This window comes from Musa acuminata, chromosome BXJ1-4 (genome assembly GCF_036884655.1).
Source record: "Musa acuminata AAA Group cultivar baxijiao chromosome BXJ1-4, Cavendish_Baxijiao_AAA, whole genome shotgun sequence".
In the NCBI taxonomy this organism is placed as follows: domain Eukaryota; kingdom Viridiplantae; phylum Streptophyta; class Magnoliopsida; order Zingiberales; family Musaceae; genus Musa; species Musa acuminata.
The window spans coordinates 1,703,738-1,727,500 of NC_088330.1; the positions used below are offsets into that span (position 1 = coordinate 1,703,738).

A 23,763-nucleotide genomic window follows, 5' to 3' on the forward strand; every position below is an offset into this window, starting at 1 on the left:
TGCATCTGAATTCTCTCTCTCTCTCTCTCTCTACATATTTATTTACTATATATATATATATATATATATATATATATATATATATATATATATATGTATGTATGTATTTACAGGTAATAACACTCGAATCCATCATATCCCTTCTCAATATCCTCTGTATGAACAGCCAGGAAGAGAAAACAAAGAATCATCGGCCTGTATGTATCAATTTCATTTCCTACACAAGTCTCCTTTATCGTCCTCTTCCCTCCATCAATAAGATTTTAACAAGTCTACTCTTCCTTTCAAATCACTAAGAAATTAAACACAGAAAAGAAAAGTTTATTCTCTGTTCCACTCGACATCCACTTCAACCGTGGTGGTTTCCACGTTCAAAAAGGATGAAAAGGAAATCCATCGCTGCTCTGAATCCGTCACAGAATCATCTGAGACTTGCCCTGATAATGTATGTATCTGGTGCAGAAACCATCTGTTGCGCCAATACTTTTGTATCAAAAATAAATCTGATTTCTACACTTTTTTTTTTAGTAGAAATATGCAGAAGTTAACTAATCTCATTCTGATTTGATGACAAAGAGTTGTTAGCAAGGCATATAATTCATACTTTTGGATAACAGTATGCAGCTTCTCACCCATGGTTGTTGTCACAAGTCTTCATCACACTTGTATATAGTACAAAGCAACTATGAATCACACGAAACAAGATTCAAATAGAAAATAATAGAAGAGAAAAAGGAATATATAGAGGGAGTAAGGCATAAGCCACCTGATGAAGACAAAAAACGACATTTTGGAGATTTATGTACCTATTTATGTTTTCTGTTAATGGAAATCAGAAGAAAGCTCTATTAGTATCGTGAGATTTATGTACCTATTTATGTTTTCTGTTAATGGAAATCAAGTTGCCGAAGAAGCTCTGTTGATGACAGTACTGGGTTTTAAAGAAAGAAAAGGAGATATATAAAGCATGTAAATTGATTCTCCAATCACTAGGACTCTTTTATTAGCACTCTTTGGAAAATGATTCCTACACTTGAACTAACTATAAGTTGATCACTATAATTTTCTTTTCTTATTTTGAAGGAAAAGAAGTCACCCACTAAACAAGAAGCACTACATTTGCATGTTGTCAGTGAAGAGAAACCAACCTATGATGGTAGTTCAATTTGTAGCAAAAAGTATGAAAGAAGCACATCCAAGTGCATGCAACATGAACCAAAGTCTAATTCTCATTAATGTATGTAGAAGCATATATGCAGTCATCGTAAAGGAAAAAGAAAAACAAGAACTGCAGCCCCAGCCAGCTTTGCTAAACTAGAGCACCAAGAATCAAATTAAAGAAAAAGGTAGAACAAGACCATCAAACATAATATCTAAAGATAAGCTGAACCTGTATTAGACGGGATATGAAGACACCATTTGGTTCTTAAGGATTGATGCTGCAGTCTCTCAAATAAACTTGGTCGTAGTTCACATATTTAGACCAGTAGTTGTGGTACTTGGCCATCCCTATTTCAAGCCAAGGTTTCATGTTTCCATTGTAGTGTACTGCAGCTGCTCCTTCGATATCTTGCTGGTTCACATTTGGGTTGTATCCCAAACCCAACACGTGCCAAGAGCGATCGAGGGGGTAAGTGCGCTTCCAAAATGTTATTAAACCTGGTGGAAGAGTGCCCAACTTCCATAAGAGTCTGTCTTCATTCTGTGGACGGTACAACCAAAGTTGCAGGAAACAAAAAAATGGTGAGATCAAACCATCTCACAGAACTTCTGGATATTGATGAGACATAAATGTCAATGTAAATCTAGTGAAAAGGTTAAGTTTCTCATGAAACATTATGCTCACTTGAGGTAACAATGTCTTTTAAGCTTCTTCTATATGCAGATGTGATACAACGTCAAACTAAATCAAGTGAAAAATTGAGCTTCACTTGGAACAAAATATTACTTTTTCACTGGTCAAGAATTTTCCAAGTAATGCTGCACAAGTATCAAATAAAAAGTAGTAATAACGCCACATACAAAATTTTCGTGCAAAAATTGAACATATATATCAGAGATCAAATATTGATTATGAACAAGATCTGTGATCAGTAGTTATAAGTCAAACATACAGGGCATCGAGAAGAAAACATGAGACTAGGATTTGTATCTTACCAGTGTCTGCCAATGGTGATAGATATCAGTGATGTTCTGCTTCCTCCACTCATCCAAATCGAAGACATTCATCCCAAATGCCCAGCCACAGGCATGAGGGTCGAAATTTTCAGCAATAAGGGGGTTTGAGAAGTTGAGATACCTATCGAACCTATGGAAACTTTCACCACAGGTTTCAACTGCACCATTAACCTTTCCCTTAAGATCAATTGTCCAAAGTGAGGTAAGGTCCTTCTGCACGACAACATCATCGTCTAAAAATACTACTTTGCTGAGTTTTGGTAAGATCTCAGGTAGATAGAATCGCAGATGATTTAGGATAGACAGGTACTTTGGGTTTCGGAACTTCAAGTTCCCATCAGACTTGGCATGGTGCAACCTGAAGTAGAAATCTATCATAGATTGAGATCCAAGCTGCTTTAGAACCGGGCTATAGCTTGAGTTCAGCCATGTAAACTCCTCAACATTCTGAACCTGAATTGCTGCATTCCCCGGCGGATTAGCCAAAAACCACATCTTCATTGCTGCATAGTTGAGTCTATCGGTAACAACATGGAATACATGGTTCTTGGGGTTCTGCATGTGTTCAAAAAAAGAAAGAGAGGAAGATTTGTTGTAATATGCATTAAAGCAAAATTGAAGTCAAAGTCAACACAAAAACGAAAGGTCAAGGCAATCAGAAGCTGACCTTAGCATGAAACACCGTAGAATTCACAACCACTGCAGTTGCTAACACATTATCCGAGAACAGTGCATAGTGATAGAGTTTAGGATCTTCAAGCCTTTCTTGGTGTTGGAATTGCTGTTGGCTCGAGTCAAGTGAATAGTACTGTGTGGTAAGATGCAAAGAAAGACAATGGAGACCTCTGGGAAGGGTTTTTGCAGCAACTTGTGTCAGGAACAACTCTTGTTTCTTCTGAACACGCACTTGTTCCTCTGCAGACTGATAAGAAGCTCGGAGCTTTTCGACTACAGCAGAGCAGTCTTCTTGAATTTGCTTGCCTTTCAACAATGTTTGTTCCATTGCCTTCAGTTTCTCACGGGCACTGAATTAGTAAACACTGGGATAAAAAACAGTTCACTACAAACTGAACTGATCCATAATAATGCTAATATCTATAAAACATCAATTATATCAGTTTGCCTCTGTGGTGTTAGGATTTCTTTTTCTTTTTGTTTTTTGCTGTCTATTAGTTTTCCATGTTTTGGAATTGTAGGTTGAAGATGACGTAAACGAATATCCCTCGTGATGACCATGCAGCAATGACAAGCACAGTGGACGAGCATTTATTCAGTTTTTTGTTTATGAAGTTTTTGAAAATAGAAGTATGACAATGTTTTCATAAAACAGATAACATAAATGGAGTAATAAAATACGTTTCATGACACCCTTTAGATTTTAGCAACAAATAGAAAACACAGACTTTACCAAATTTGCAAGATAAGAGATCTTACTTCTTTGGCAATTCTGAGTCCAAGGTTGCATCACCAAGTGTGCGCTCAGTATCCCTCATCTGTACTCGAAGGTCCCTGATGAATTCTGGGTAGGTTTTAGAAGATGGAAGACTAAGAAAGACCTTTGCTCTTATCAGCTGGTCCCTAAATTGCCGAATTTTTGCATCAGGCATATCACCTGAATCAATATTCGAACCTTTTTCTGGCTTCTGATGGTCCTTTTCAGAATGAAGAATAAGCAAGTAGTCAGAGATGATCATCAGCTTTGTATCATGTTAAAAACAAATTTACTAATAACCAATGTCTTGCAGTAAAAGTAGCCACAGAAACAGATTCTCTATGTCAATGCAACCATCTTTCCTTGTTGGAGTAACATTTGAAAATGTAGAAGCACTTGAAAAAGTTTTTTGAATGATCTTCCTTATATATCATGATAAGAATTTCTATGAAACTACATTTGACAGAAGGGAAACCATGATAGGAGAATCATCAGCATTTACTGCAACATTTTTATTGCAAGCTTCTTTACCTAAAGCAAAAGCATACGATTGCAGAACAATTAGGAAATCTACTTAACATTCTTGGTTGTGTAAAACAAATTAAAGTCATCAAATATAGGGCACATATATGAACAATGGGAGGAAAGAAATTTCTTGACCATGAACACTCACTAAGCCCTTCACTGATCCATCCATGAAAGCTCCAACACTTCCTGGTCTCCAAAAAAATAAAAAGAAGTAATCATGAAGGGTCGTAATTGGTTTCTTCCCCCATGATATACAGGATATAAGAGAAATGAACTGAACTTGAATGGTCGTATGGAACTCGACCTAAAGAAAATGAAGCTCCATGACAAGAGAAATTTAAGCAAAAATAAGAGGCTATTCCCAGTCATTTGTTCAACATATGCTTAATTTCAATTATAATGCCTTAAAGATCAACAAACCTTCTAACACATGGCATATCTTACGAAGAGAACTAATCAAAGACATTTGTGGAATGTATGAACCATAATGTAATCAATTTTATACTCCAGTATCTTCTATATCACTGTCCTTAAGGAGGATGAGTGGTTTTCAGTTAATTTTTCCTGCGCATGTTGTATATTGTTTCTTCCTGAGAAACGAAATATGAGATTTTGGCCTTTTAATCGAAAGTAAAAGAAGAAAGACAAAATGTATAATCCACAGATAAACCTCACTTGAGCATCCATAATTCACATCCCTTTTTACCTGCTCTCCAGACTCGGTTGCAAATGTACTCTTCTTGAATGCTGTCGCCTTGTTCTCTCGTCCCATTTCTGGCTTCTGGAGGCCATCATCTTTGCTTTCACTTTTAGTCACATGCTGAATCACAGTCTTTGTCTGCAAATTAGTTCCCTCTGAGTCTTCTGATAAGACTCGGCTCTTATGTTGACCAGACTGGCCCAAAGGCATTTCTATCACCAACCAAATAGCAAATAGATATCCAGATCAAAATATGAAGACTGACCTCCCGAATGCACTAACTATTGGAAGCACAAAAATCAGCAGTTCGATAAACGACAACGTGAAATCAATTAAGTGAATCTATAGCATAGGAGATGATATGAAACTACGACTGAAATGGAGCAAAGAGAAACGATTGGTACCTGTTGTCGTTGATGCATCCACTCCATTACTGGATTTAGCTGAGACATGATCTGAATTACTGGAGTTTTCAGGGTAAACGGCCCAAGTTGGTTCTTTGACAGCATCAACAGACTCCTGTGACGAAATTAATGCACCAAAAGTTGAATAGAGAAATCGAGAAATTATGAATCCAAAAGGTAGATGTAGAAGAGATATCGAAAGTAACCTGGGAAAGCGCATTGAGTGTCTCGACATCATTCCTTGAACTCTAGAGAAAAGGAAGAACACGAAAGCATCGATTCATAAAAGAGTACATACACGAAGCCAAATCTGATGATACAGTGGCAAACGAGTGACTTACCAGGATGGGAATCTCGTCGCCGAAATGGCTATTGGCTACCAAATACGTAGAGAAAAAGAAAAGAGGAGGAATCAGTGTGGAAATAAAGAACTTTTTCTTTTTTTCTTGGAAACGAATATTAAAAGGGAGCAAAGATCGTTTCTTTTTCACATTGCTTGCTTCGACGAGGCATTACCGACGAAACCAGGCGTGATGGCGAGAACGATAGGCGCAACAACAGTGACGCTGAGCAGGAACAAAACCGGCTTCCTTCTCGCCATGTCTCCTCCCCTTTCAGCACAAATGGTTCATTCCTCCTCCACTTCTGGCTGACGAGAACCACTTCCTAGGAGTAACAAATGCCCCAAAAATCTGATCTTTGGATAGAGAAATCGAGTTCCTTCTTCTCCACCGGATACAGACTAATCAAGTTTTAGGGAAGCAAAGCGTTGTTTGAAACAAGAGGTTGGGAGGAGGGACGGGTTCTGCGGAGTCCGACGATGACGTGGATGACTGGCGAGGGCGGCGCGGGACATGGATCGGTCGCCACGTACACCAATTAAAATGAGTCTTCTGCCTTCGCTGGTATTATTTTGGTATTTAGTTAATGACCCAACTCGCGCTCACAGTTGCATGCAACGCCTGCGGCCTGCGTCTTAATACGTCAAGGTCGTTTTAACTCGAAGGCTGGCTGAATCACACCTGAACCGATCGACGGGTGTCCTTAGCGCAATTCGTACATCCTGGCGGAGCCCACGTCACTCCTGATATGTCTCAGGACTTGCGATCCAAATCCACGTGGGTCCTCTTTGCTCCTTTTGCTAATGGGGAAACTGACTCGATAGACTTTTACTTTGCATCATCAGATTTGATGAACAATTTCATAGCCCAATTAATGATCACACGTAATCATTTTTAATATTTATCACAATCTCAATGTAATGATCATTTATTGTATTATAAAAAGTGTCTCCCAGATGCAGCATATCTTTACCGAGGAATACTAATTTAAATATCATGTGGCCCTCATGTAATTTTTTATATTTCTGAATCAAATTCATAATCTTCCGACACATCAATCTAAAATGAGTTCTGAACCAGCTTTATATGTTCATAACAAATTACAATCACTAAAATAAGTTTAATGAAGACTTGTATCTCCGTAGAACTGTGCTTGAAGTAACTCGCTGCAAGCATGGGAATCATTTTGTCGATAACGAGTTTAATGCCAAATATACGATTAATCCACGTGCACAGATGGCAAGCATCGGCGGCGCACATCCGCGTACGTGAGATCTACCGCCTCCACGAGGGGTGTAAGCATGCTTCAGCATCTCACGTGATAGAAAGCCCTGCACCTCTAACGCAGGAAGCCACCCCATACTTAATTATGACAGGTATTTTACTGCCAAAGACAGCATCGGTGGGTTAATTCTTTTGTCCATCTCGAGCATTAGCGTTGCCCCCAGTAAGATTATTATATTTATTTTAGTACATTAGGGATGATAACCATCAACATCGACTCATCAGGTCCATCGATCTCCATACCAACGTGAAAACATGTATAAACATAATGCGTTCGTTTACGGTAGCCGTAGATATATATTACATCATGCTTTAAAACACGTGCAAGTTGATGCCAGATAGATAGATAATTCAGTAATTCCAGCAGATTTATCAGAATTTTGGAGCAGTTGCTAAAGACGAACAGACTTCCTAATCCATCTCAATAATGTATGATCCATTTCAATAGGTAATAAGCTCAAAAAAAGAAAAAAAAATTGGAATACATTAAAATATACACCTTCAACACAAAAAATATTACGGTGATATAAAAAGTGCCAAATCACTGTGGTTGTGAGATTGGTGTGATTAACGGCTATAATCATCTGAGTTCTTTTTGCTTAATGCGGTTTTTAACAGCGTCGTCGTTTGTTATCGTCGTCATCGTCATCTAAACAATGCAGTTAACGTCTTAGTTCAAACCATCATCTACCAAAAGGAGGAGGAAAGTTCTCATGCGTTGTAGCCCTTGCTGTACACGGTGGAGAGCGGCTGGCGGAGGACGGAACTCCAGATGCAATCCACGCCGCCGTCGAGCTCCCCATCGGTGGGATCCTCGAGGAGCCCGAAGGGGCGCGGGGCGGTGGGGGAGAGCCGGTCGCCGGGGACCCCGATGGCGGCAGAGCAGCCATCGACGAGGGAAGAGAAGAAGACGCTGCGGAGGTCCCAGCCCTCGGGTTCCGGCACCAGCAGGCGCTCGCCCTTCTGCCACGGGAACTCGAAGAGGCCCGGTGGACGGAACACGTTCGTGTCGTCGACGGCGTCGTTATTCTTCTCCTTCTTCTTCTTCTTCTTCGAAGACAGGTCCCACGCCGTCGTCACGCCGGCTTCTCCTCTCGCATCCGACTCCTCTCGGCCTCTCTTCTTGGTGTCTCGATCCATCGTCCTACGAATCACGGCTGCACAATGACATGCAGCAAAGATTAATCGGGAGCCGTTTGCATCTGATGGAAGAGGAAAAAGAGGTGAAGATGTGAATTGGGTTGTTCATTCGTACCTGAGGTCGATTGCTGCGGGGGTGGTGTCTTCTTCCAGGGCCGGGGATATATATATATATATATATATGGTCGTGTGTTTATGTATAGGAGAAGAATGGGGACAGCCAATTAGGCTTTGCTCGCACGCCACGCGAACCACCGAAACGGCCTGAACGACTCACACGCTCTCTCCTCTCCTCTTCCTCCTCCTCGTCTCTCCACGCCTCATTGCTTATCGATAAGCCTTTGGTTTTTGTTGTTATTTTTTGCTTTTCACGTACACGCACACATACATACATATAAACGAGCATAGCTTTACGAAGAAGACTGCATTAATCGGTCTTCAGTGGGAAAGTGTTACCTTTCCCAATTTGCGCTATTTAATTTGATTTCAGTATCGAAAGTATTATTATTATTATTATTATTATTATTATTATTACCATAGTTTTGATATGGTAATAATTAGCGAAACAATTGATGTCGAATCAAGAAGAGACAGTCGAGTTTAAACCTACCAAATCACAGGCAGGGGTTGAGATGAAGCCATCAGACTTCCTTTGTGATAGCAGCCCCATCATGTGCGCTGGCTCAATCGTTGTGCGATACTTAGATTTTGCCCTATCTTCTCCCTTCTTTTAGTTTCAGTAATAAAAAAACATATCGCTATGGAATAATTATGATATATATATATATATGAAATAATAATAATAATAATAATAATAATAATAATAAATAAATAATAATAATAAAACATAAAATCTACATGGTTTGATACTTGTTACTTATATCGGAATAGAAAAATTAACTTTTTCATCATGTTAGATAAACATCTTGCTAAAAAAAAATAATTCTTTTCTTTTACTCTTTCTAAATTTACTAAAATTTAGTAGAGAAAAACCTTGGAAGTGTTAAAATTATTTTTAAAATATTTTTTAATAAAACCTAGAGATATATGGGTGTTTGTCCCAAAATTATTAAGAACTCGATTCTGAAACTTGTCGTACACTATAAGAACTGTCCCTCACCATGAATCTCAAGAGAGAGAGAATAGCAAAGAGAGGACAGAGAACTTAGAATCACTATTAGAGGGATCTCTATTTGTAGGGTTATAAAAAATGAAAGATTTAAAAAAATATTTTTTTTTATTTTAATTCATACCGAAGTGGATCAACATATTTTGTCGTTATGAAGAACTGATAAAGATATGTCGAATCTTTATAGGATGATCAAGATATATGTACCCTATCAAAAGAGTGAGTATTCATAGAATAATTAAGCCCTAACTTTTAAGGTATTTTTCCTATGATAAAAAGTCTTTCCATAATTTAATTTTCCAAGTATAGTGACTTGGGGAATCCAAAAATAACTCTGAACCACAACAATATATCCATAACTATGCTAAAACAAAGATAAGGAAATAAATATGAGCATTATTTAGTCCACTATCGATATCCACACTCTAAAACACCCATGTATTTTATGGAAAGCGTCCACAGGCAACGAAGCCTGCATGCAAAGAATTAGTATTACTCTCATCACCACCATAATAGAGAAAAAAGATTATTTTAATTCATCAGATTAACCCACATAAATAACAATAAATAAAAGGCTAAAGGAGATCTGAGATGGTTAACTCGCGTGTCCTTAATCAACTTAGCAATCCTACAGCTGCGTTCGGGTCCTCGTCGCCATGAACTTGGTCATCCTTGTGGATAACCAAGAAAGCAACTTGCTTAATCTCTTGTCCTTAATCCTTGTGGACTACCAACTAGATGTGACCCAGAGCTTTGTTTGGCTTTGCGCGACTCCCATCTTTGCTGTCTGTCGACTCCCATCTTTGTTTGGCTTACCACAGCATTAGGTGTATGCGAGGAGGGCCAGTAAATGGCTTGGAAGCAATGACTTGTGGGGATAGCGTAAGCGACTAACACTGGCGAGCTTTACTGGATGTCGATCGGAATGCCGATCCATGCGCTCCCGGATGCATGATTGCTGGAGATGGTTAAGGAGCTTTTGGATTGCAAGCCACTCGAAGTAGAGTCTTCTTTCGAGGTTTTAGAGTTGACCGCACTCTTGAACTAGTTTTAGCCTCATTCTTCTTCACGTTCGATTTACCATGTCAGTAGTGACAGCTCCAGATGATGTGCAAGACAAAATGAACTAATAGCAATTCACTTGATCACGCTGCCGATGTAATTGGGTCGTGTTTAGATGCTAAGTAGGTGCATTTTATTAAGAGGAAGTATGCTCGCAATCTTCATTTCATTAATCGGAAGATATTAATACATCTACGAAAGAGAAAAGCGACCAAGAAACTCTCTTTCTCCCATCTTTTATCATCCATCCTTTGTGAAGCACAAATATATCATGGGAAAATGCTCCCTTTTTTATTTTTCTTTTTTCCACTAAAGCAACCCGTGTTTTAGTTTTTCTTTCCAAATAATACCTAAAATATCTTTCATCAAACCCAATGATACTTCTTTTATCATTTTTTTTCTGGTTTCGAACTATCATAGTATTTTGTTTGGTTCATTTATAGTATTTTATTGAGATACTTAAAACACTATAATAAAATTATTAAAAAAATATTATAAGTCACATCATATTATGCATCTTTCATTGTCATTAAAATATTATATTTTTAGATTTATAGTTAGCTTGATTGAAATTAGAAGTCTATTCGAATCATTTACTGTGCTTTCACGTAGAATTTATAGTATTTTTGTTATAATGATCATGATATTGTACCATGTTAATTTTTTGTCCCAATTTAGTTGATGTGACTCCTAAATTATTATAAATACCTATTTAAATCCTAGTATGATATATTAAATTATTTCTAATGTGTTTTGATTCAATTTGGTTCACTTATAATATTTTTATTGAGGTGTTGAAAATACTATAAAGTTATTAAAAAATATGATAAGTGATATCATATTTTAAACTAAAAATGAGTTTGGTTGAAGTTATGAGTCCATTTATATCGTAGTATTTTTAAGTAAGCATATAATATTTTTATCATAATAACCAAAATAACATGCCAAACAAATACTATTGGGATTGGTGAGAGATTTTCTGAATATTATTCAAAGTAAAAAAAAAAAAGCATCATTTAGGAACAATAAAAATGAGACATATTTTGAGAAAAGCCAAAACTTTTTTTTTAAAGAAAATCATCCATATATTATCATATAGGTAACAATACTTCTTCGGGCCTCACAGTGTCTTTAGCCATAAAGTTTTAATATAATATCATTTAATATAAAAAAATTTATTAAATAATCCTCTTATTTACAAATGAGCATTTACTAAATTTTTAAAAATGGGGAATATTACACTGTCCCCACAAAATTTTAGTCCTCTAAATTTATCAAGCATTTTTCAATGAAAAGATAAGATCAAAATTTTACACCTAGATTGAGGCTATCAACGTTATTGAATTTTCTTTCTTCTTCCTGACTTTGTCATTGGTGGTGAAAGTCATTGGTGGTGATTTGTGTCAACGAAGACTATATATTTACTTAGTAAGGAAACAAAGATTCGTAAGGGCACACATAAGGGAGCGAAGGGGTGTGCAAAATAACATATATTTATGGAACAACTAATTATAACTATTTTTCTCTAAAATTATTCTATTATTTATTTTTCAAAATTATTAGCATATGAACTTGAATCTAAGATGCATAATTTATACAATAACGTACTAACTCTAAGGATATCTCATTTATAGGACATGCAATTAGAACTATTTGCTAATTAAAAAGAAATTTTTATTATATTAAATACGATGCTTACACTTGAGCTCGAATATGATACCCATAATTTATACGATAAAGTACTAACCAGAAGAATATGTGAATATAGAGAGGTCAAGCACGCTCTAAAAGCAATCGAGGGGGCTCCACCTGGCACCTGATGTAAAACGATCCGATTCATTGGTTGTATGGGTGGTGGGGTTGGGTTAGCCAATCATACTCTATATATCTGTTTCTCTTTGGACGAAAGAAAGATGCAGGACGATTAATATTTTCTTTTATTGTTTCTTAATATTTTATTTAGAAACTCTTTTGTAACAATAACAATCTTTCAGATCTAGAGGTTGGTACGGTGTTGTGCAACTTCACGTCGTGGTCGAGGAGTCAACACGGCTTGGTTCGGGATGTGTTTTGCAACGCTCCAGCGTCGAGCTCCTGGCTCTTGTACATCGATCTGTTGAATCTCGGATTTTGATGATGAAGTCAATTGTCATTTGTTATCTAATCTATGTGTTGAGATAAGTGTGCAGGATTAACTACGATGAGAGTAAGACAAGCAGCAGGTGTTGCGCCGGAGTCAAGATCATGATCACGTTGGGAGTTCGAGAGTTCAACGGAAGTTCGGACGGTCGTCGGAGGTTCAGAGAGAACAGATCCGAGAAGTCCAGAAGCTTGCCAAGCGAAGCTCGTCGGAACTCGCCAAGTGGATCGTCGCAAAGTCCAGGAGTATGCCGGATGTCCGCAGAAGGATCACCGAGGGTTATCGGTTGATCGACGGAAGTTGGCAGGAAACTCGCCGGAAGAAGCGATTGACGCATCGGAGCAAAGCTGCAGAAGTTGTCTTAGAGTTAATCGTAGTTAGCATGATGATTAAGCATGAAAATGGGAGGTGATCCCATTAGCTTAATCTTGGGGCAATTGGGCCCCTGAAAAGATTCAAAGTGGGCCGAATGGAGTGAACCATTCGGACCCTGATTGCACCAGGAGGTGCAACCGCCTGGGCTGTGGGGTTGGGAGGTGCAACCGCCCCAGCCAGGAGGTGCAACGGCCCCAGCCGAGAGGTGCAACCGCCCAGAGCTCAGTCTTCGAGCTAGACTGGGCGGTGCAACCTCCTCTGCCAAGAGGTAGCACCGCCAGAGCTCAAGTTTCGAGCTCTGCCAGGCGATGCAACCACCGAGCTCAGTCTTCGAGCTCTGGCAGAGAGGTGCATCAGCCTGAGCTCAGTCTCGAGCTCTGCCAGGTGATGCAATCACCGAGCTCAGTCTTCGAGCTCTGGCAGAGAGGTGGATCAGCCTGAGCTCAGCTTGGAGCTCTGCCAGGTGATGCAACCACCGAGCTCAGTTTCGAGCTCTGCCAGGTGATGCAATCACCAAGCTCAGTCTTCGAGCTCTGCCAGGTGATGCAACCATCGAGCTCAGTCTTCGAGCTCTGGCAGAGAGAAGCAATCGGCAGAGCTCAGTCTTCGAGCTCTGCCAGGCGGTGCCACCTCTCCAGTCGAGAGGTGCAACCGCCTGATCCCAGAATTCTGGGATTTGATCGATTTGATCGTTTTGAGCTCGAATTTTGAATTGGGTTGGGGCCTATAAATACCCCACCCATTCAGCACTGAAAAGATACAGACCTACACCGAAATCTTGATCTTTTCTGTGATTCTAAGAGCTCAAAAGTGTTGTAAAGCCTTTAAGTCTCCTCCTTCTGTTCTTCAAGTTTTCAATTGTAAAGTGAGGAGAGAAAGGTCTGTAAAGGTTGTCTCCTAAGCCTGTCAAAAGGAGAGAAACTGTAAGAGGGAAGTTTGGCCTTCGCCCATTGAAGGAAGGCACCTAGTTGACGTCGGCAACCTCATCGGTGGAGGAAGCCAAAAGTGGAGTAGGTCAAGGCTGACCGAACCACTCTAAATCTCTGGTTTGCGTTTATTTTCGAGCACTTTATCATTACTGTAAACCTCCCTCATCACTACTGCTCTCTGCGCTTTCACGAACAAGTTCTAAGTGCTGTTCTTCCAAATCTGCATTCAGACGTAAATTCGTATTTTCATACATTACAGTTTACGTTTACGTTTGATTCTGCAGAACTGTTTTTCGTGCTTTTACGAACGAGCTTCTTTGCAGTTTACGCTTACATTTTAATCCTATTAATAACTGCAATCTGTCCTCTACGATTTTACGAACGAGTTTCAACATTTAGACGTAAAACTGCATTCAGACGTAAATCGGCTTTCCTCGCTCAATCATCAGATTTCAGTTCACGTTTACGTCTTGATTTCAACTGCATACTGCCTTCTGCGAGTATACAAACGAGTTTCAAAGTTTAGACGTAAATCTGCGTCTAGACGTAAAACTGCGTTTAGACGTAAATCTGCGTTTAGACGTAAAACTGCGTTTAGACGTAAAACTGCGTTTAGACGTAAATCTGCGTTTAGACGTAAAACTGCGTTTAGACGTAAATCTGCGTTTAGACGTAAATCTGCGTTTAGACGTAAATCTGCATTTAGACGTAAATCTGAGTTTAGACGCAAAACTGCGCTTAGACGCAAAACTGCGCTTAGACGCAAAACTGCGCTTAAACGCAATCTGCGCTTAGACGCAAACTGCACTTAGATACAAACTGAGAATTTGCTTTTGCATCATAATAGTTTTTGAACGAACGCAGCTTTTGGTTTTTAAATTATTATAAGATTTCCGCTACACTAATTCACCCCCCCCCTCTTAGTGCTCTCGATCCTAACAATTGGTATCAGAGCTCGGTTAACTCTCTAAAGGATTAAAACCCAAGAGAGATGGCATACGCCGGAAACCAAGAGGGGCATTCGATTACACGTCCACCCATGTTCAGTGGAACGGACTACACTTACTGGAAGACCCGAATGAGGATCTTTCTTATTTCTATGGATTTTGAACTGTGGAACCTTGTTGAAAATGGATTTTCAAAATCTTCTCTTCCAATGATCGATTGGAACGATTTGGAGAAGAAGGCTTTCGCTCTTAATGCAAAGGCTATGAATGCCTTATTTTGCGCACTTGATAAAAACGAGTTTAATCGTGTTTCAACTTGCAAAACTGCTTTTGATATTTGGCACACACTTGAAGTGACCCACGAGGGCACAAGTAGAGTGAAAGAGTCAAAAATCAATCTGTTGCTGCATTCTTTTGAACTTTTCCGAATGAAACCGAGTGAAACCATTGGCGACATGTTTACCCGTTTCACGGATGTCGTCAACGGTCTAAAAGGACTCGGAAAGAGCTTTTCGGATTTTGAGCTTGTTAATAAGATACTAAGATCCCTTCCTAAAAGTTGGGATCCTAAAGTCACTGCTATTCAAGAGGCAAAAGATCTGCGAAATTTCCCTCTTGAAGAACTAATCGGGTCATTAATGACCTACGAAATGACCTGCAAAGCTCATGAAGAGCAAGAAGACATCCTTCCAAAGAACAGGAAGGATATGGCACTTAAAACTTCTGAATGCCACTTGAGAGAAAACTCAAGTGATGAGGATTGTGACGATGACTTGGCACTTTTGACAAGAAGGTTTAAGAAATTCTTCAAAAGAAACAAGTTTAAAAACGATGTGAAAAATAAACTTGAACCCAAGAAGGACCAAGTAATCTGCTACGAATGTAAAAAGCCGGGACACTACAAGAGTGATTGTCCCCAAGTCAAGAAAAGAACAACAAAGAAGAAGGCGCTCCAAGCAACATGGGATGATTCGAGCGCATCTGAGGAAGAGGAGTCCAACACCGAGCAAGTTGCTCATTACGCCTTTATGGCCATCGAAGAGGAGAAAACTAAACAATCGCAAGCTAGGAGCAAGAAATGGTACCTTGATAGTGGATGCTCAAGGCATATGACCGGAGATCCATCTCAATTCTCTAAGCTCTCTAGCATAGACGAAGGATATGTCACCTTCGGAGACAACAACAAGGGTAAAATCATTGGCAAAGGAACCATAGGTAACAAATCCAACCTCTCTATTGAAGATGTTTTACTAGTTGATGGTTTAAAACATAACCTCTTGAGCATTAGTCAATTATGTGATAAATGATATATTATAAGATTTGAATCTAATGCCTGCATCATTGAAAAACCACACAAAAATATATCTATGATTGCATTAAAACAAAACAACGTATACACTATTGACATCAATGACTTATATGATGAAATGTGCTTTGCCGTTATGAATGAGGATGCTTGGCTATGGCATAGAAGATTAGGTCATGCTAGCATGAAACTAATCAATCAAGTATCATCTAGAGAACTTGTAAGAGGAATTCCTCATATCAAGTTCATCAAAGATAATGTATGTGATGCTTGCCAATTAGGTAAGCAAATTAGGGGTAGCTTCAAAGCTAAGAATCAAATAAGCACCTCTAGGCCCTTACAATTGATCCATATGGACTTGTTCGGACCAATCTCTACATCGAGTCTAGGAGGTAGCAAATACGCCTTTGTCATTATTGATGACTACAGCAGATATACATGGACCTACTTCTTAAAACAAAAAAATGAATGCTTTAGACATTTTACCAAGTTTTGTAAACTTGTTCAAAATGAGAAGGAATCTATGATTTTGTCAATTAGAAGTGATCACGGTGGAGAATTTCAAAACCATGACTTCCAAGAATTCTGTGAACTCAACGGATACAACCATAACTTCTCTACTCCAAGAAATCCTCAACAAAATGGGGTAGTAGAAAGAAAAAATCGAAATTTACAAGAAATGGCAAGAACCATGTTGAATGAACATAGCCTACCCAAATATTTTTGGGCCGAAGCTGTAAACACTGCATGCTATATTTTAAATAGAGTCCTAGTAAGACCCTTACTCACCAAAACTCCTTATGAGTTATGGAATAACAAAAAACCCAATGTCTCATATTTTAAAGTCTTTGGGTGTAAGTGTTTTATCTTGAATGAAAAGGATAACTTAGGAAAATTCGATGCTAAATCTGATGAAGGAATCTTTCTTGGTTATTCTTCGGTTTCTAAAGCTTTTCGCATCTTCAATAAAAGAACCTTAATTATTGAAGAATCCATCCATGTTGTTTTCAATGAGATTTCAGAAATTAAGAAAAATGATCTTGATGATGATGTTAATTTTGATTCCTTGAATTTAAACGAAACCCCGTCTCCAACCAGCAACTTGGTTGCATCCACTTCCAAAACATCCTTACCCAAGGATTGGAAGTATATAGATGCTCATCCTAAGGAGCTAATCCTAGGAGACACATCAAAGGGGGTTCAAACACGATCTTCTTTTAAAAACTTTTGTGCCAACGCCGCTTTTCTCTCCCAAATTGAACCCAAATGTGTTGATGAAGCCATGAAAGATGATTCATGGATTATCGCAATGCAAGATGAATTAAATCAATTTGAGAGAAATGAGGTGTGGACGCTTGTTCCTAGGCCAAATGACCATTTAGTAATTGGTACTAAATGGGTCTTTAGAAACAAGCAAGATGAAAATGGTATCGTGGTTAGAAACAAGGCTAGATTAGTGGCCAAAGGTTTCAACCAAGAAGAAGGTATCGATTACGAAGAAACCTTCGCACCTGTGGCTCGATTGGAAGCCATAAGGATGCTCCTTGCCTACGCTAGTTGCAATAATTTTAAGTTATTTCAAATGGATGTTAAAAGCGCTTTTCTAAATGGTTTCATTTCCGAAGAAATTTATGTTGAACAACCTCTTGGATTTGAAAATAATGGCTACCCTAATCATGTGTTTAGATTAACTAAAGCTCTCTATGGTTTAAAACAAGCCCCAAGGGCTTGGTATGAGAGACTTAGCTCTTTTCTCATTGAAAATAATTTCATAAAAGGCAAGGTTGATACTACATTGTTTATCAAGAATTTTGAAAATGATTTTCTCATTGTTCAGATTTATGTTGATGATATTATCTTTGGTTCTACAAATGAATCTCTTTGTGAATCCTTTGCGAAAACTATGAGTCATGAATTCGAAATGAGTCTAATGGGAGAGTTAACATTCTTCTTAGGCCTACAAATCAAACAACTAAGCAATGGCATCTTTATTAGTCAAACCAAATATGCTGTGAGTTTGCTAAAGAAGTTCAAAATGAATAATTCAAAAGCCATTGACACCCCTATGAGCACCTCCACTAAGTTAGAAATTGATGAGAATGGAGAACGCTTGATCAAAAAACATGTTGCAAATTATGTGACAAATATTTTTAATCAAATGCATGTAAGAAGTTCATTTTTCGAGTTGTATGCTAAAAATGGGATGTTCCCGTACACTATTATGAAAACTCTTTGGAAAATGACTTTCCTCCGTCAAGCAAAAACAATAAAGAGATATATGTGTCATGACTTCCTTTATATGCTTGATAATGCTATCATGCTTTTTGTTGATGACAAAGGGGGAGAAACATATGAATTGATAAACACTATGTCATAGCTGAACTGTCATAATCATATCTATGTCATAGTTGCAAATACTTGAGTGATGCTATAAACAATGTTATGCCATCCTTGCATCACCAAGAGATATGTGAACATGTACTATAGTTTGCATCATATCTTGATTTGATATTGTGAAAAAAATACAAACTTACTAGAAAATCTCAAATGTGAGCATCATGTAAAAAGTCCTTCGTAGCTTTATATGATTACATGATGAATGGTTACAAACACTATCATACAAACTTGATGATGTATGTCATGCCTTGACATCATTCTTGAAGAGATACATCATGATGGGCATCATGATGGGAGCATTGATAAGTTTAACTGATCTAACTTATCAATACGTCACTTGAATTCTTAGGTCTTGAATTCAAGGTTGACTTATCTCAACTATGGCATATAGATAGGGGGAGTTAAGGACAACTCCTTTATCAATTGATTGTCATCATCAAAAAGGGGGAGATTGTTGAATCTCGGATTTTGATGATGAAGTCAATTGTCATTTGTTATCTAATCTATGTGTTGAGATAAGTGTGCAGGATTAACTACGATGAGAGTAAGACAAGCAGCAGGTGTTGCGCCGGAGTCAAGATCATGATCACGTTGGGAGTTCGAGAGTTCAACGGAAGTTCGGACGGTCGTCGGAGGTTCAGAGAGAACAGATCCGAGAAGTCCAGAAGCTTGCCAAGCGAAGCTCGTCGGAACTCGCCAAGTGGATCGTCGCAAAGTCCAGGAGTATGCCGGATGTCCGCAGAAGGATCACCGAGGGTTATCGGTTGATCGACGGAAGTTGGCAGGAAACTCGCCGGAAGAAGCGATTGACGCATCGGAGCAAAGCTGCAGAAGTTGTCTTAGAGTTAATCGTAGTTAGCATGATGATTAAGCATGAAAATGGGAGGTGATCCCATTAGCTTAATCTTGGGGCAATTGGGCCCCTGAAAAGATTCAAAGTGGGCCGAATGGAGTGAACCATTCGGACCCTGATTGCACCAGGAGGTGCAACCGCCTGGGCTGTGGGGTTGGGAGGTGCAACCGCCCCAGCCAGGAGGTGCAACGGCCCCAGCCGAGAGGTGCAACCGCCCAGAGCTCAGTCTTCGAGCTAGACTGGGCGGTGCAACCTCCTCTGCCAAGAGGTAGCACCGCCAGAGCTCAAGTTTCGAGCTCTGCCAGGCGATGCAACCACCGAGCTCAGTCTTCGAGCTCTGGCAGAGAGGTGCATCAGCCTGAGCTCAGTCTCGAGCTCTGCCAGGTGATGCAATCACCGAGCTCAGTCTTCGAGCTCTGGCAGAGAGGTGGATCAGCCTGAGCTCAGTTTGGAGCTCTGCCAGGTGATGCAACCACCGAGCTCAGTTTCGAGCTCTGCCAGGTGATGCAATCACCAAGCTCAGTCTTCGAGCTCTGCCAGGTGATGCAACCATCGAGCTCAGTCTTCGAGCTCTGGCAGAGAGAAGCAATCGGCAGAGCTCAGTCTTCGAGCTCTGCCAGGCGGTGCCACCTCTCCAGTCGAGAGGTGCAACCGCCTGATCCCAGAATTCTGGGATTTGATCGTTTTGAGCTCGAATTTTGAATTGGGTTGGGGCCTATAAATACCCCACCCATTCAGCACTGAAAAGATACAGACCTACACCGAAATCTTGATCTTTTCTGTGATTCTAAGAGCTCAAAAGTGTTGTAAAGCCTTTAAGTCTCCTCCTTCTGTTCTTCAAGTTTTCAATTGTAAAGTGAGGAGAGAAAGGTCTGTAAAGGTTGTCTCCTAAGCCTGTCAAAAGGAGAGAAACTGTAAGAGGGAAGTTTGGCCTTCGCCCATTGAAGGAAGGCACCTAGTTGACGTCGGCAACCTCATCGGTGGAGGAAGCCAAAAGTGGAGTAGGTCAAGGCTGACCGAACCACTCTAAATCTCTGGTTTGCGTTTATTTTCGAGCACTTTATCATTACTGCAAACCTCCCTCATCACTACTGCTCTCTGCGCTTTCACGAACAAGTTCTAAGTGCTGTTCTTCCAAATCTGCATTCAGACGTAAATTCGTATTTTCATACATTACAGTTTACGTTTACGTTTGATTCTGCAGAACTGTTTTCCGTGCTTTTACGAACGAGCTTCTTTGCAGTTTACGCTTACATTTTAATCCTATTAATAACTGCAATCTGTCCTCTACGATTTTACGAACGAGTTTCAACATTTAGACGTAAAACTGCATTCAGACGTAAATCGGCTTTCCTCGCTCAATCATCAGATTTCAGTTCACGTTTACGTCTTGATTTCAACTGCATACTGCCTTCTGCGAGTATACAAACGAGTTTCAAAGTTTAGACGTAAATCTGCGTCTAGACGTAAAACTGCGTTTAGACGTAAATCTGCGTTTAGACGTAAAACTGCGTTTAGACGTAAAACTGCGTTTAGACGTAAATCTGCGTTTAGACGTAAAACTGCGTTTAGACGTAAATCTGCGTTTAGACGTAAATCTGCGTTTAGACGTAAATCTGCATTTAGACGTAAATCTGAGTTTAGACGCAAAACTGCGCTTAGACGCAAAACTGCGCTTAGACGCAAAACTGCGCTTAAACGCAATCTGCGCTTAGACGCAAACTGCACTTAGATACAAACTGAGAATTTGCTTTTGCATCATAATAGTTTTTGAACGAACGCAGCTTTTGGTTTTTAAATTATTATAAGATTTCCGCTACACTAATTCACCCCCCCCCCTCTTAGTGCTCTCGATCCTAACACGGTCAAGGTCAAGAGTGGATTTTTTGATTCGACTTCTTCGAAGTTTAAGTCAGTAGGAAGAAATGATGCAAGGTTGGGTGTTCGAGGTCCCCCCTAGGTGCTGCCTCAAAGGTCGACTTTTATACTCGTCGTATAGGGTCGGTTAATGGTCATTGATGTCTCAAGCGATTAGCCCATACGTCTTATGCAGGCACTGACCGACCTGCTCGATCCTGCGTCGCGCAACACTGCTTTAGGCTTCCCAAGCTGCTTTGTACCGTGCGACATTGCCTCATACAACCTCAAGCGACATGGGCACATCCGATAGGTAGAATAGATGCATGCAACTATCTCGTACGGGTTCGAGGTGTCGCATCAATGCAATGTGCCACGTCAGTTCTAAGGCGCTACGTCGACTCTAACGTAACGGTTAACTGTGATTGCGGAGAAGATGCCCAAATATATCTTATCAAATTGATTTGTTAGATATGTGACAAGGGCAAACTTAGGTTTGATTGTGCTTTCAACCGGTGAATTGAAACAAAAGGTGGCAAAAGCGATTTAGTTCAAAATAATAATAATAATTATTATTATTATTATTATTATTATTATTATTATTATTAAGATCATGAAAAAAAAGAGGTATTATTATCATGGGTGTTTGCGGTAGATATTGAAGTCGAGATTAAGAAAAGTTGAGAGGTTGAGAGTTTTATTATTATTATTATTTTATATGAAAAGGAAAATATTAGTTAAATCTCTCGATATTTAGTCAATTATAAGACTATAAATGTTTCAGTCACTCAAATAAGTTTTCCCGTGATCCCACGATCTCCCACCAGCAGTGTATAGTCGAGAAAAGATCACAATGATAATTCTAATTGGTATCGACCGGCAAAAGAATTTGTGTAATTCATTCTAATCATGCATCCCAGAAGTAGGTTGATAGACAATAGCAATGATAACTTTCATTGTCTTGACATGAAATATTCAAGACAAGGAGATGATAGACAATGTTTCTTATGAACATTGGACATCGTCTACCCGAGGATTCTCTTTCGACAACAATCTGCACCATTAATATCATGCTCGAAACCCATTAGGTCATGGTTTTTCCACACAAAACATTTCGGTTCCAAAGGATTCTGTTCTGATTAGTGATCTAAAAACCAGTACAATTTTATCTTTTATTTCATATTGTTAGCATCTTTGGTAGATATTTATGGAATTTTGGCCTACAAAATTTGGTAAATCTTTTGGGAGCTTAACATTATATTTGAAGGATTCAGTGTCAGCATAATTTAATATTCATCACATCTCTTCCATCTTTCGCCCACTCAAATAAGTTTGGGCAGTCAAAACTACAAAGCTTTTCTTAAATATATTTTAAGCAAACCTCATACTGCCAGGGAGACTAAAAAGGTCTTTGGCAATCAATCTTTCACCGAATTGGAAAATCTTGCATGCCAGTCTTGAAATGATACGAATACAGCAAATCCATCGCATTGACTGAACACACTCGGATCCTTCAAGGCAAAATCCCAGAAAATGGAGCTACATTTTACCATTACCATGGTACATAAACCAAATAACAACATCAAGCTGCTCATTTTCCTTTACCTTCCGCAGAATATTAGGTTATTGTTTCACTCTGAACTCCTAAGGCCATTCTCACGGTGACAAACATGTCGGGTAGATGTTTATAAGACACAAGATATTGGAGATCAGGAGACCAACATGATCTACATTGTACAGAGATTCATGTTACAACCTTAATCCTCAACCTACTGTTCGACATAAACATTAGCCACAATCCAATTTCTGATTTCTGCTGCATTGACTTTATCATAGACGTCTGAGTTTCCTGTTGGGCACAGCATTCCATTCTTTAGCAGCAATCCACCTTGATAACAAGCATAGCAGCCCTCATGTTTCTTCTCTTCTCCATATTAAGCACACCTAATCAAATATCTTCTAGAGCGGTTCATCCCAGGCAAAGAGGCCAATTCTTTTTAGCAGAAGAGTCAGTTCCTAAAATGAAAATAGGAAAAAGTTCACTTTTCTTCAGCTACTTATTGTGCCATCTCATATGAACTTGCAGCAATGTTTCATTGTTGTAGAATTCAGGTCTTGCAAATGAAGTAGCATTCCAATTGCTGTTTAAAACTCGATGGTTATGTCCCATATATATGAATCTCGTTGTGGAATCCCCAAATGAATGGTTAGCAGACCATGATTCTCATCATATGTGAAGTCAACTGCCTCTGCATCAACTGCTACTTTCACAGGAGAAACCGACACATAGGCTCCAAAAACACCACAGCCACGTACTTTCAAATCTATGATTGCCTTTCTCGTGGACTCATAATTGAGCTCCTTGATGGCTCCACCAGAGTTGAACATTTTGATTAGTCCAATGGGGGCAAAAGAAACTCCATTTGACAGCTGCTTCACGGGAGCAACCGTGAAGACTTCATACTCATGAGATCTCAATGTGATCGGCAAGGATGCATTATTTGGCAAATAAATTAACTCGCCTGCCAAACATATTGAGGCAACTTAACAGAAGAATCTAAGATGAATCGCTAAATTTTGTAAATATCAAAATATTATTGTGGACGCAAGATATGAGAGTGCACACCTCCTTGATGAGCATAAATGATAGAATCGCCATTCCAACCACAATCAGCAACTCTTGGAAGGTAATCTACATCCTTGGAACGGACAATGCCAGTTATGGTGCCAGGTTGTTCATCATGGATCAGGTTTTTCTTCC

General features: G+C 39.2%; 3 protein-coding genes across 3 annotated transcripts in view; all 3 read right to left on the bottom strand.

Moving 5' to 3' along the window:
* Positions 1-1,287: 1,287 nt before the first annotated feature.
* Positions 1,288-6,003, bottom strand: LOC103980525 (probable galacturonosyltransferase 4). Its single transcript, XM_018824730.2, has 9 exons — positions 5,759-6,003; positions 5,584-5,618; positions 5,449-5,490; positions 5,243-5,357; positions 4,845-5,050; positions 3,613-3,830; positions 2,846-3,203; positions 2,158-2,733; positions 1,288-1,702 (listed from the first exon to the last, which is right to left on the bottom strand). Exons 1-9 carry the CDS (start codon positions 5,841-5,843, stop codon positions 1,427-1,429), a joined length of 1,911 nt encoding a protein of 636 aa, XP_018680275.2. The 5' UTR covers positions 5,844-6,003; the 3' UTR covers positions 1,288-1,426.
* A 1,289-nt stretch (positions 6,004-7,292) lies between these two features.
* Positions 7,293-8,145, bottom strand: LOC135672274 (uncharacterized). Its single transcript, XM_065180734.1, has 2 exons — positions 8,123-8,145; positions 7,293-8,024 (listed from the first exon to the last, which is right to left on the bottom strand). The coding sequence occupies exon 2, from the start codon at positions 8,005-8,007 to the stop codon at positions 7,579-7,581; it is 429 nt and encodes a 142-aa protein (XP_065036806.1). The 5' UTR covers positions 8,008-8,024; positions 8,123-8,145; the 3' UTR covers positions 7,293-7,578.
* Positions 8,146-22,465: 14,320 nt separating this feature from the next.
* Positions 22,466-23,763, bottom strand: part of LOC103980329 (probable galactinol--sucrose galactosyltransferase 1) — a 5,657-nt gene continuing 4,359 nt past the window's right edge. The window contains exons 12-13 of the mRNA XM_009396696.3: positions 23,629-23,763; positions 22,466-23,524 (exon numbers count right to left, since the gene is read on the bottom strand). The exon at positions 23,629-23,763 is cut by the window's right edge and continues 83 nt beyond it. Coding sequence (XP_009394971.2) covers positions 23,148-23,524; positions 23,629-23,763 — 512 coding nt within the window. The 3' untranslated portion in view covers positions 22,466-23,147. The remainder of the gene's footprint in view (positions 23,525-23,628) is intronic.

Excerpts from the sequence above, each read along its gene's own strand:
- LOC103980525 (XM_018824730.2), bottom strand. The coding sequence starts at position 5,843 with ATGGCGAGAAGGAAGCCGGTTTTGTTCCTGCTCAGCGTCACTGTTGTT. Across the intron at positions 5,619-5,758 it reads CATCACGCCTGGTTTCGTCG|CCAATAGCCATTTCGGCGAC; the intron begins GTAATGCCTCGT and ends CGTATTTGGTAG. Across the intron at positions 2,734-2,845 it reads CTACGGTGTTTCATGCTAAG|AACCCCAAGAACCATGTATT; the intron begins GTCAGCTTCTGA and ends GAACACATGCAG.
- LOC135672274 (XM_065180734.1), bottom strand. The coding sequence starts at position 8,007 with ATGGATCGAGACACCAAGAAGAGAGGCCGAGAGGAGTCGGATGCGAGA.